Genomic DNA, 12,025 nt, shown 5'->3' on the forward strand with positions numbered 1-12,025 from the left:
CCAGTGCCAGAGGGAGGGTGTGGGGAGGGAGGCCCCTATAAGCATATACTGTCTTCCAGACCCATGACAGCATGTGTCCCTAGAGCAGGGTCCAGTACATGCAGTGACATTTCCATCAGGATCCCTCTGGATGGGAAGTAGTTAAGACAGAGATTTGGAGCACAGACTTCGGGGTTCTACAGACCTGGGTGCAGTTTCCTCCATTGGGTATCTGACCATGGGCCAGTCACTGAGTTGCTCTGAGCCTCAACCTCCTCATCTTTCTAATGGGAATCTTCTAACCTAAAAGGGTCCAGCGATGACTATAGGAAATAATGCAAATGAAGTGTTCAGTGAATCTTAGATAATACAATCATAAATATTTATGGCTTAGACCCCATACATCATGAATTTCGCAAAAAAAATTTAGAGATTACACAGACCCTAGAGTAGGGGTGTCGAACTCAATCAGAGAAGGGGCCAAAATCTAAAATCCAGCCTAAATCGCGGGCCGAATGGTTTACTGAACAGTCATAAACTGTCATTGTGATGGAAACGCAGTGGAGTGCAGTGATGACAGCGCGGTGCGGGCCACATTGCAAGGCCTGGCGGGACGGATTTGGCCCAAGGGCCCTGTGTTTGACACATGTGCCCTAGAGGATCAAAGCCTCTAGTTGTTTATGAGGACACTGAGACCATAAGGGAGAGAAAGAGACTTGCCTTGAGACCTATGGGCAGGAATAGGGCCATGAGCCATGAAACCCAGCTCCTACATGGGGTGACTCCCCATGCTCCATCCCTGGCTCCTACAAGGGCTTTGGCTGGGCCAAGATCAGCTCCCCACACCCTCAGTGTGAGAATCCTGGTGTGTGACTCCCTCAGGCTTCAGCTCCCCAACACTGGAACATGCTTCAGGTGGAGGGTCTGTCCACAGCAGGCATCGATAGAGCCTCAGGCCTGACTTGACCCAGGTCACCTCTCCATGCTGGACCTGTTTCGTGAAGTTGGACATTATGATCATTAGGAGCCTTCCAGTTCCAGCATGCCATGGTTTCCAAAAAGGGCTCAATGAACCACAGTCACGTGGCTGGAAACCTCAGGAAACCAGAATCTTTCCCAGAAGCTCCTTCCTTGGGAGGCACGGGCAGAACCTAAGAAAGCATAGCATGCGCTGTCCTTGTGCAGTTTTCCCCATTACCGAGGGTGGGCCTGCCTTCCCTCCTTGGCTATGTCCCTGCTGTGCCAAAAAGCAGACCGAGCCTCAGACCAGCCTGAAGCTTTTTCAGAACACAGAACGAAGGGGTAGGTCAGCGTGTGCCTGGAACACGCTCTCTGGAATGACTTTGCAACACGAAGCACAGCCAGGGCTACGAGAGCCCTGTACTGAGCCTGGAGGCCAGGACGGCACCTGCGCTCTCCGTCTCTCGCTGGCTGGGCCTGTTGCTCTGCTGTAAATGAAGTGATCCCTACTCCCAGCTGTGCTCCCCCAGCTCCTTCCCCTCCTCCTCAGGGCACCCAGCAGGTGGGACTGGGATTTGCTTATGGTCTGCCCTCCAGCCCCAGAGTCAGAGATATCACCCTTAAAGGTATGCCTCAGATACTGAATACTGCTGAGGGATACAACAGCAATAAATGTTAAGTCATAATCTTTTTGCTGGTGGAGGGCCTTGCCTTCAATTTGTAAAAAAAAATAAAAAATAAAAAATCTTTCCCTGGCTGATTTGGCTCAGTTGGTAGAGCATCAGTCTGCAGACTGAGGGTTCCGGTTTTGATTCTGGTCAAGAGCACATGCCCGGATTGCAGGCTTGATCCCCAGTAGGGGGTGTGCAGAGGGCAGCCGATCAATGATTCTCTCTCATCATTGATGCTTCTATCTCTCTCCCTCTCCCTTCCTCTCTGACATCAATAATATATATATATATATATATATATATATATATATATATATATATATATATATATATTTTATAAAGACACAACATGTATGAAGTGCAATAAAATGATGTGTCCATATTCACCATCATGTCCAAGCCCAAGCCCAGATCAAAACAGAAAAAAAAACTATAGGCATGTTTACAGAAGGGAGGGAAGAAAAGGAGAGAGGGAAGGAGGGGGAAAGGGAGTGGAGAGACAGGAGAGAAGAAGGAGGGGAAAAGGAGAAAGGGAGGGAGGGGGCTGAAGTCCTCCCCAGAACTAACATTTTAAGATTCTACAAAGCTAAGTTCTAAGGCAATTTATCAATGGTGTCCATCCGGCACAGCTGCATTAATGTTGGAATCATCACGCCGGAAGCAAAAGGAATGAATTTCAGCTGTGAAATGACATGTTGATCCCTTTCAGCTAGACACAGCTAACTTCCCACAGTGCAGGCCCTACAGGCACATGTGTGTGAAGGCTGCCTGGCTGACCACGTGGGTGGTCCCGCCTCTGCAGTAGGTCTCTCAGTGATGCTGGTGTCCGGGGTCATGACTGGCTTCTGGCTGCCAAGCTCACCGTTTATTCAGTTCATCCCCGAGCCTTATAGTTCCTTTTCAGGAACACGACATAGCGGCATCCAGTATTCAGGAACATAAAGAGGAACGGGTCTTATTTAACTCCTGGTTAAAACAGAGCTGGAAATAAGGAGCCAGAAGAGGAAGCAAATCACTGAGTGCTTATGATTCGGCAACATTGGCTTGAAAACCTTAGTGCAAATGGCTGGTCTGGTTTTTGTTCTTCTCATCAAAAGATCAGATGCAGGATTGAACCCGGAGGCACCAAGACAGTGTGTGAAGATATGTATGAAACGGTGTGGCTTTCCTCAGCTGCTGGGGTCTCTGCGGAGATCTTTACACAGGCCTCGCATTAGCTCTCACCAAGTCACTTAATGGGCTCAGTCAGTAGGTGTAACCTTGGCTGGTAAGTCTCTGGACTTCTCTGGGACATTCTGTCTTCACGGGAAGGTCTGGCAGCTGAGCTGGCCACTAAGCTCTGAGATTCTAGACAGCAAATCAGGGCTGAGGCTTTGGAATAAAACTCAGGAGCACAAAAGTCTGAATTAAATCTGCCATCTCTCTCCTCCATTCTCTGTGGGGCCTTCCTTTAGCTGTGACAAAGCCAATACAGTGTGCTCTCTTTCTTGGATGCTAACATTGAGTGGAAATGTGCTTTATTCACAGGCAGACCCCAGCAGCATGCCACCATGGGCCCAGCAGAGACACGGAGCCCAGACAGAGACCCAGGATGCCCAGCACAGAGCTGGCTCTGCCCCGCACCCGACCCCTGTCTCCGGGCCCACAGGTGGGTCCCAAGCATGAAGCTGAACTACCAGGGAGTGACAGACAGCCTTCTAGCCAGACCTTCACCCTACCCTGACCAGCGCAGGAGGCAAAGGAGGAGCAAGGGTCTGGGGGCCGGGCGGGCGGGGCGGCGGGCAGGGCAGGCAGCCAGAGCCCTCAGCAGCAGCTGCAGGTGCCCGTGTGCACGCGGAGGATGCCGCGGCTGTGCAGGTGCAGGAAATTGAAAATCTCGGAGGGCATGGCGTGAAAGCCGGGCCGGGGCTTGACGTTGTCATAGTAGTGGTGCGTGATGTAGAGGCCTGCGGGGTTCATGGGGAAGGCCCAGAAGCCGAACAGGTGCACCTCCTCGCAGAGCTCCAGCGCGGCCGTGGCCAGGATGAGGCCGGTGCTGATGCGCTTGGCGCGCACGCCCAGGCCGAGCCAGTAGCGCGACACGTTGACCAGGTACTGCGGGTGGAAGTAGTAGACGGCCTGCGGCGCCTGGAAGTCGTCCAGCACGTACTTGACCCGGATGGACACGTCGGTGTTGCGCGTGTTGTAGAAGGCGGGCAGCAGCACGGACGCGTTCTCGTAGCCCTGCAGCACGCGGTAGAAGGGCCGCCGCCACTTCTCCAGCTTGTGGAACCTGGGCGGGGCGCAAGCGAGAGGGTCGGCCCTGGCGCCCCCAGCCCCCAGCCCCCAGCCCCCAGGCCCCGCGCCCTGGCTCCCCCAGCCCTGCACCCTTTTCAAAGGAGGGAGAGAGGGGCTCTTGGGCCATCCCTGCCTCCTTTCATCTGTCACCTCAGCGAGGACTGTCTGGGCGTCCCTGGGACAGGTATATGTTTGGAAGTGGATGTAGGAGAGGACAGCCCAGACCCAAAGGGCAGATATCTAGTGTGTGGCTGCCAGAGGGTGGCAATGCTGACCTCATGTGGCTGAGGCTGGCCGGGGTGGGCTCAGCTGGATGGTGAGGGAGTGGAGGCTTTCCTTGGAGCCTGGGGGCATTCACCTGTCCCGGCTTCCCTAAGATCCTAAGCAGGGGTCCTCAAACTTTTTAAAGTGGGGGCCAGATCACGGTCCCTCAGAGAGCTGGAGGGCCGAACTATATGAACTACTAATTCCTACTGTAACACCTCGGCTGCGCTCACTGCCCAAAAAACCTGGCGGGCCGGATCAGAATCCTCTGCAGGCCGCATGTGGCCCGCAGGCCGTAGTTTGAAGACGCCTGTACCAGCTGCCTGATCTCTCCGCCTGCCCCTCTCCCCACCAGCAGCCCGGCACTCGTCTTTCTTTTACATTAAACAGCCCTCAGGTTGGCTCACCTCACAGGTGTCAAATGCTCCTTCACTCTGCTGGCTGTCCCTGTTCCCAGGCCTCTGACCCAATTTAACGACTCCCCCTCCTCTTACCCTTCACCTGACCAGGATAGTGTCACACAGGTTGGAGTTTTAACACATGAACCCCTTCCCCCGAGGCCTCCCAGACAGACAGATCCCAGGAGGGAGTGGGGGGGGGGGGGATCTTTGGAGGGGGGCTCCTCCCATGCAGCTTGAACACACTACATAGGGAGCCGCCCTCCCCTCACACCCTGGGAGCTCTGACCCAGCGCTAGGTGAGGACAGTCTAGACAGCACTAGGCTGTCTAGAAATATAATGCAGGCCACATATAATGTTAAATGTTCTAGAAAGCACATTTAAACAAGGAGGAAATTGGGTGCAATTAATTTTTATATTTTATTTAACCTGATATACTCAAAATGCTATCATTTCAACATTATAATCGATATAAAAATTTCTTGAGATAGGGCCCATCCTCTTTTTCAGGTTACATCTTGGAAATGGGGGCGGGGAGGGGGGGTAGTTCCACTTATAGATGGCACATCTCACTCTAGTCTGGCCACAATTCAGTGCCAGTTGCCACATGTGGCCAGTGGCTACCATACTGGACCCCACAGGCCTAGACAGAGGGCCACTGACCTCTCTGTGATGATGCTGGGGTTCACGGTGACCACGTCCGTCTTCACCCCCACATCCATGGTGTACTTCTCTGAGATGGGGGGTAGGTTGCACCTGTGGAAGAGACGAGGCAGCCCGACGGCCTGTGGTCAGTCATTCCCGATGGAGCGGGGAGTGGGCAAGGGCAGGTGGCAGGGGAGGGATGATCTCATGAGAGAAGGATGCAGAGGCAGCCAGCTGGGTAGAATCTCTGTGGCCTGGGCATGGCCAGGGGCCAACCTGGAGCATGAGGGTCTGTAGGAGTGCGGAGTGGGGGATTAACCAAGTAAAGGGCAGCATTGGGGGGGAGAGACCAAGGGGAAGGGCCTAAAGGGGGAGAGGGGTGGAGGCCGAAGTAGCAGTGCAGGCCAGGATGGTTCTTTTACCGGAAGACAAAGTCGGCGCTGTTGATCTCCCTCCCGCAGCGGCTGTTCTTTAGGATGCCTCCGTTGCCCACCACTGCGCACTTCTTAAACTGGGACCGGTAGTAGGGCATGTCCTGGGGAGACAGGGTCACAGCCTTCATCGGGTGCTCTCACCTCCGTACCCACCTCCACCTCTACTCATCCTGGTCCCTTGAGGCAGCCTTGTAGGGAACGTTAGAGAAAAGTGGTTATTCCACTCTGCAGGTGAGAAAAGAGGTCACAAGGTTTGTTCTCAGTTCCAAGGGCAACTACAAATGAGCTGGGGCCAGAAAGCAGGTCTCCATGGCTGTTTTCAATAAGCTCTGGGATGCATTAGGTTTCCATTGCACATCGGTTTCCCCGTGTTTGGAAGCTCAGCTTTTAATGACTGCTAGTGTACATATTTTAATGATGAAAGCAGATGTTCTGGGGATGACGGCAGCAGAAATGAGGGCAGGGCCACCCTGGGACCAGAGCCCTAAACCTCAGCCCTTTCAGCTCAGCGCGAGGTGCAGAGCCGCCCTCTGTCCATGAGGAGGACACAGGCCTGGATAGAAAGGTCATAGAGGCTGGGACAGATGCCAGGACTTGGCAGCAGTGGGGATAAGAGGCTAGAGGTGACCAAACAAAGCCACATCAGGGGAACAGTTAGAGACTGGGGCACCCAGGGAGCCTAGGACTTACCCTGAGCTATGATGACAGTCACAGGGGCACTGGGAGTGAGTGTCTCACGGTGCTTTGACCTCGTCACACCTCAACTGGGGGTTACCTTGGTCTGGGTACTGGCTGCCCACAAAGGCATTCTAGGCATGCCCTCCAAGGGACCACAGGCAAATTGGCAGAAAAAAGCAAATACTGGCCTGACGCTTAAGAGACCTGCTTCTGTCACATTTCCCCGTGGGCCACCTGAAGCAGGGGCCACTGGGCAGGCACAGGGCAGACACATAGACCTGGAGGCAAGGGCAGGGTGACCAAACATCCCTGATGCCAGGACTATCGGACTTTGCCCGGGATGCAGGACTTACATTTGGTCAAACTGGAAAAATATGGGCAAACCAGGATTGGGCCCCCTCATCATAAGCCCCAAATTCAATCTTGGTTTTGTCCTATAATGAGTGAGGGCAAGTTTTTTGAGCTCCTAGTGTTTTGGTTTTGTGAATTTTATGAAATATGTTATAAATTACAATGCTGTAATTTGTGTATTTTGTGCTGCTCAATAGGATGTAACTCTGGGTTTCTCGCCTTGGCACTGACATTGCCTTGTTGTTGGGGTTGACCTGTACACTGCAGCTTCCCTGGCTTCACCCCACTAATGCCAAGAGTGCTCCCAAGTCACAACAACTAAAATGTCTCCGGGCATTGCCAAATGTCCCAAACCATCCCCCTGTGGAGAACCACTGGTGTCAATGAAAAGCCTTCCACTGCAGGGCCCCAGCCCAGAGGGGACTCAGCAAGGGACCAGGTTGTTATTGGATGGCCCGAAAGTCCCCTCCATCTCTGACAGCAGGAGGCTGCTGGGCAGCTGTCCTCCCAGCACACACCAGCTGGCCAGCCTGCAGGAGAGCGGCCCCGTCAGCAGCTTGGGCTTCTGTTGGGACCAACTTCCAGGGAGGCGTCGTGGAAAAATCACACAACAGGCTCATTGGGAATGTGGCAAAAGCTAAGGAGATGCCGCAGCGTCTATGGGAGAATGTCTTTCCTCGTGGCCCATTCTCACTAGAGGGACAGGCCCAGGGGGCCAAGGCGGGGAAACAAGGGTATCTCATGACCAGTGGAGGGAGATGCACTGCTTGATTTTTATCAGAGAAACAGAAAACACCAATCATCTTTGGAGAGACCGTCGGAGGCTTTTTCTTATGTTGTCTGTCAGTGTTTCCCAAACTTCTGTAAATCAAAAACTACCTGAGTGCCTGGGCTCCTTCCCAGAACCATGGAACCAGAATCTTCAGGGTGGAGGTAGGAGGCAAGAAGCTCTATTTTTTACAAACTCAAAGAGATATGCACTTTTAGGGAGTGTGGGAAATACTTCTGTGTCACATGCTCTAATTCAGGGGGTCGCAAAGTACAGCCCTGCAGGCCACATCTGACCCATCACCTACTTCTGCATGGCCTGCAAGCTAAAAATGGATTTTACATTTTGTAATTGTTGGAGAAAAATCCAAAGGAAAATATTTTGTGACATGTAAAAGGTATATAAACAAATGTCAGCGTGTAAGAGGAACTGAAGAGCCATTGGAGCTGGGCCACACTCACGGGTGTACTCACAGCCAGGCGCTTTGTACACGAACGACGTAGGTGAGTAGCTGTGAGAGAGACCAGATGGCCGGCAGAGCCTAAAATATTTATTTTCTGGCCCTTTCCAAAGAACCCTTGGCAATCCCTTCTCTAATTCCTGGGCCTCAGCAGCCCATGCCCATGGCCCTCCTTGGACCCTCATGTCATAACTGAGCTGTGTGTCACCCACTGGCAAGTTCACTTGCTGTCAACCTCATGTTCCAAGCCTTGCAAGACCCACCTCGCCAAGATGGCTCACACCCCATGTCCTCCAGCACTAGGACCTGGGAGAGGAAGTCTGGCACCTCCAGCTCCTCCCAGTGCCCCCACAATGCCCAGTCTTAACAGGATACTCTGCCTGAGTAACAGAATGCAGAGAAGCCCTGAGCTCTCTTTCATTAGCACTCAGCCCAGGCCCCTGGATGTCATCCCGAAAGACCCAAACAACCAGTTTTTCTGTAAACTGGGCTCAAGTCCTGCCCGGAGCCCAGCACTCTCCAGGAGGTGCTATTGTCCCTTGAAGCCTTCCTCCTCTTTGTCCCTTGGAGCCTTCCTCCTCTCTCAGTGATAATCATCAGAATCAGCTGAAAATGCAGGAAGGCTTGGGGCCCCTTCTCTGAGAGTCTGAGGCGGCAGCCAGGCCAGAAGTGAGTGCATGTACCTAAGCCTCAGTGACCTGAGCAGTTCGCACACGTGGATACTCCTCTGTGGTCCCCATGACCATGGAGCGATGGTGCTGGCCCTGGATGGATGGCCACCTCCAGATCTTTTGTATGTGAAATGAAAAAATAAATATGCATCTTCTTTAAGACTCTGATGTTTTAGATTTTCTGTTATAAGCAGCCAAACCTTTTCCAGTCAAAACCCCATGCTACAAATGGGCAGACTGAGTCTTTGAAAAACAAAACGACCACCTAAGGTCATCCACTTTAGACCCCTCTTTCTGCACCGTGCTTTATATTGGTTGATTTCTTGTGCATGCACAGCTTTTGCATGGATGTTTTTGCTCTTGTGCCTCCCATGGGTGGGGGACAAATGCTTATCTTCAGGATGTCCTCTACCAGCAATGCAACAGCCAAAACTTTATAACTACATTCTTGCCAAAAGTCACCCAAATAATAGCCAGTTGCCATTCATCATGCCCGACAGAACCCAGAGGACATTCTACTGAGCCTCAGAGCATAGCCAACCACGGCCAGGACTGGGTGCAGAGGGCATAGCCGAGCAGTGCCAAACCACTGGGCATGGCCACAGAAGGCGCGGCTGGGTCAGCTCCACTGCCCTGCCAAGACCGCCCTACCCAAAGCAGCACCTTGGGAAACATGTGGAAGATCTCCTGGTTGATGTAGAAGATGCCGCTGGTGTCCACCTCGTACTTGAGCTTTGTCCCCAGGGGCGTGTTCTTCTGGGTGGTGAAGAGGAAGGAGGGGGCATTGCAGCATCTGGACAGAGTGGACCTGCGGGCAGGAGACAGACCAGAGAGACTGAGGACATGGGACAGAGCATAGCCTCTTGAAGAACAGAAGCATCAGGACATGGAGGCCCTTCAGGGAGCCCCGCGAGCCCCCATTTCTTCCTCCTCCCCTTCCCATAGCACACCTCTGCACATGCCACCCTTTCCATATCCTCCCAATGCTTGGGCTTTTCTGGTGGGAGCTAGGTTTCTCTCTGTCCCCATTGACCACACTGGCCTCCAAGGGTTCCACCCACTTCCTCGTCCGCCACCTCCCTCTCCCATTTGAACGAAAGCCCCCAATGACAGGGACCCTACTTCTCAGGATCTCACATGTCAGTCACACAGGTGCTTGACAACCAGGTGCCTGCCAATTGCAGGACAAATCATTCCTCATCTGAGCTCCCATTAAGATCTGCTGAGCTTTCTGCTACTTCCTGGAAACAGGCCAATGAACATGGAAACTGAGTCCTCATGGAAACCTAGGGATGCAGAGCCCTTCCTCCGGCCATTGGCCCCTTTATCAGACTCTAGGCAAAGCATGTTCCCTGTATGATGGGGCCCAAAAGCCAAGACACACACAGTCAACAGAAATGTACTATTTCAATCATTTAGAAAGTGGTTTAGGAACTGGGCGGGGGTGGGGGGTGCAATTGGGACTGAGTTGATACTGGATGACTTCCTGCAGAATGGAACCTGGCTGCCAAAACAAGTTTCCAGGAGTTCATTATTTAATTTTAAAAATAATTAAAACCTGTGGTTTTTCACTCACAAAAACACTCAAATATGAGCTCCCAGAAGGGTGGACACTGAGACGAGGTAAGCAGGCTCAAAACACCATCGGAGGGAGAATGTGGCTGCTGAGGCCGGCCTGGGAGTCAGCCAGCCTCAGAGCCTGGTTTTTCTCTTCCCTGGGGCTGGCATCCTACTGGCGGGGCATTCTCTCAGGCCTGCTGGTGAGGCTTGATGCTGGGTCAGATCCTAGGCACGCCCTTCTCTCACTCCCTTTCCTCCCCTCTCCCCCTCTGGCTCTGGCTGCAGAGGGGCCAGACTTGACAAAGGATACAAATTGCTACCCACTCCATTAGGGACTGTGGGCCCAGGAGAACATGCTTTCTCCTAAAGCAGCAGCAGTGGGCTGAGTCCACCTGGCCTTCTTCCCCTGACACTGGCTCCAAGCACAGTCACATCCGGTGCCCAGGCAGCCACAGGAGGAACGGAATGCCTCCTCCTTGGAGCCTAGATGTTGACCATTAACTAAAATTGAGAAGGAGCTCTCTGGAAAGTTCACACTCAAGGTCCTGGGTGGACACTTGACTTGCCAACCTGGTGTCAAAAAGCCTGGGTTCTAGTTTCTGCTCTGCTCCCACCAGCTGTGGGGCTTTGGGCCGGCCTCTTGCCCTCCCTGGGCCTCAGTTTCCTTATCTGTACAACACAGGGCTGGCTCTTCTGACCCTCTGTAATTCCATGACTCCAGGTTGCCAAAGCCAGGGAGGTTATACAAATACTTTCTATGACTTGATTCTGGCAGGGACTTCACTGAGGAGTTCAGCTGGCTACTGGTTGTGGAGAGCATTCTTTCCTGTGGAGGGGTGGGTTTCCCCAAGGGAAGGCCAGAGGCCTGGCCAGGCAGGGGCCCTGGACCAGCATGACAAACCAGCATCTGGGCTGTTTATCTTTGTTGGTCCGGAAACTCGATCTTGTCAGCCCGCTGGAGGAGACTGACTCATACTAACCAAACTCAGCAGCGCTGATATATAAACCAGAATGCCAATGTGGTTCCCTTTGTAAGCAGTAGGGTGAGGGAAGGCCTCCATTACAGGATTCCTTTCTAGAATGCTCATGCCTGTCTCCTAGTACAATCCTCCTACCCACCACACACACCTCACTGTACCAGATTCCTGCAGACCTGAATTGAGAATCTTATTGTTCCATGAGCTTGTGATAAGAGCAAAGGGAAACAATGACTAAACTTGAAGGTTTTTCCTCTTAAAGTATGGCCTGACCTGATGTCATCCCCATTTCCAACACCTGAAACCACCCCCCATTCCCATCCCAGAAGGATCTCAGTTACCCCCAAGTCTCTCCCCCACAAGCTGCTGGCTGATCCCTACCAAAGGGCCCTACGCCTCTCTCTGTCTTCCTCCTGCCACATGATCTTCCTGATGCTCATTATTATTATTATTTCTTTATATTGTGAATCCCATCGATGAGGCTTCTGTCCACTCATCCTTGTGCATCTCCCTGACCTGGTCCCGCCACTCCCTCAGGGTTCTAGGGCCACACCCACCCTGAGGGGTTATCTGCCTGCCCAGTCCCCACTGTAATCTCTCTTTGTAAGGGTGGATTGGGAAGCACTTAAGCCCAGACCTTGAACCTCCCCGCTTCTTCCTGTACTTGACTCAAGTTCATGTTCTGCTTCTATAGTAGGCGACTCTCAAAGGCTGGAGAACTTTAAGCTCTGGGAGCTTAGGATCTATAAATTTTGTTCGAGAGCCACGAGAAAATCACCTACAGCAGCACTCAAGCATTCAGGGTAGGGTGTAACAGCAGTCGCCAGCCAATCGGTGATCCGTGTGGTCTGAAAGATTGGTGACCACTGAGCTATAAGAACTCTAGAGTTCGGAGGAGGGGCTGCTGGGCTAGATGTGAGGAGGGGAACG

At 52.7% G+C, this 12,025-nt stretch overlaps 1 protein-coding gene across 4 annotated transcripts in view; it reads right to left on the reverse strand.

Annotated features, from left to right (window-relative positions):
• Positions 1-2,280: 2,280 nt before the first annotated feature.
• Positions 2,281-12,025, reverse strand: part of ST8SIA5 (ST8 alpha-N-acetyl-neuraminide alpha-2,8-sialyltransferase 5) — a 43,360-nt gene continuing 33,615 nt past the window's right edge. For all 4 annotated transcript variants that reach the window (XM_036418678.2, XM_045574494.1, XM_036418677.2 and 1 more), the window contains 4 exons: positions 9,222-9,366; positions 5,618-5,730; positions 5,214-5,306; positions 2,281-3,882 (listed from right to left, as the gene is read on the reverse strand). In XM_036418678.2, coding sequence (XP_036274571.1) covers positions 3,414-3,882; positions 5,214-5,306; positions 5,618-5,730; positions 9,222-9,366 — 820 coding nt within the window. In that variant the 3' untranslated portion in view covers positions 2,281-3,413. The remainder of the gene's footprint in view (positions 3,883-5,213; positions 5,307-5,617; positions 5,731-9,221; positions 9,367-12,025) is intronic.

This window comes from Pipistrellus kuhlii, unplaced genomic scaffold, assembly GCF_014108245.1.
Source record: "Pipistrellus kuhlii isolate mPipKuh1 unplaced genomic scaffold, mPipKuh1.p scaffold_m20_p_6, whole genome shotgun sequence".
In the NCBI taxonomy this organism is placed as follows: Eukaryota; Metazoa; Chordata; class Mammalia; order Chiroptera; family Vespertilionidae; genus Pipistrellus; species Pipistrellus kuhlii.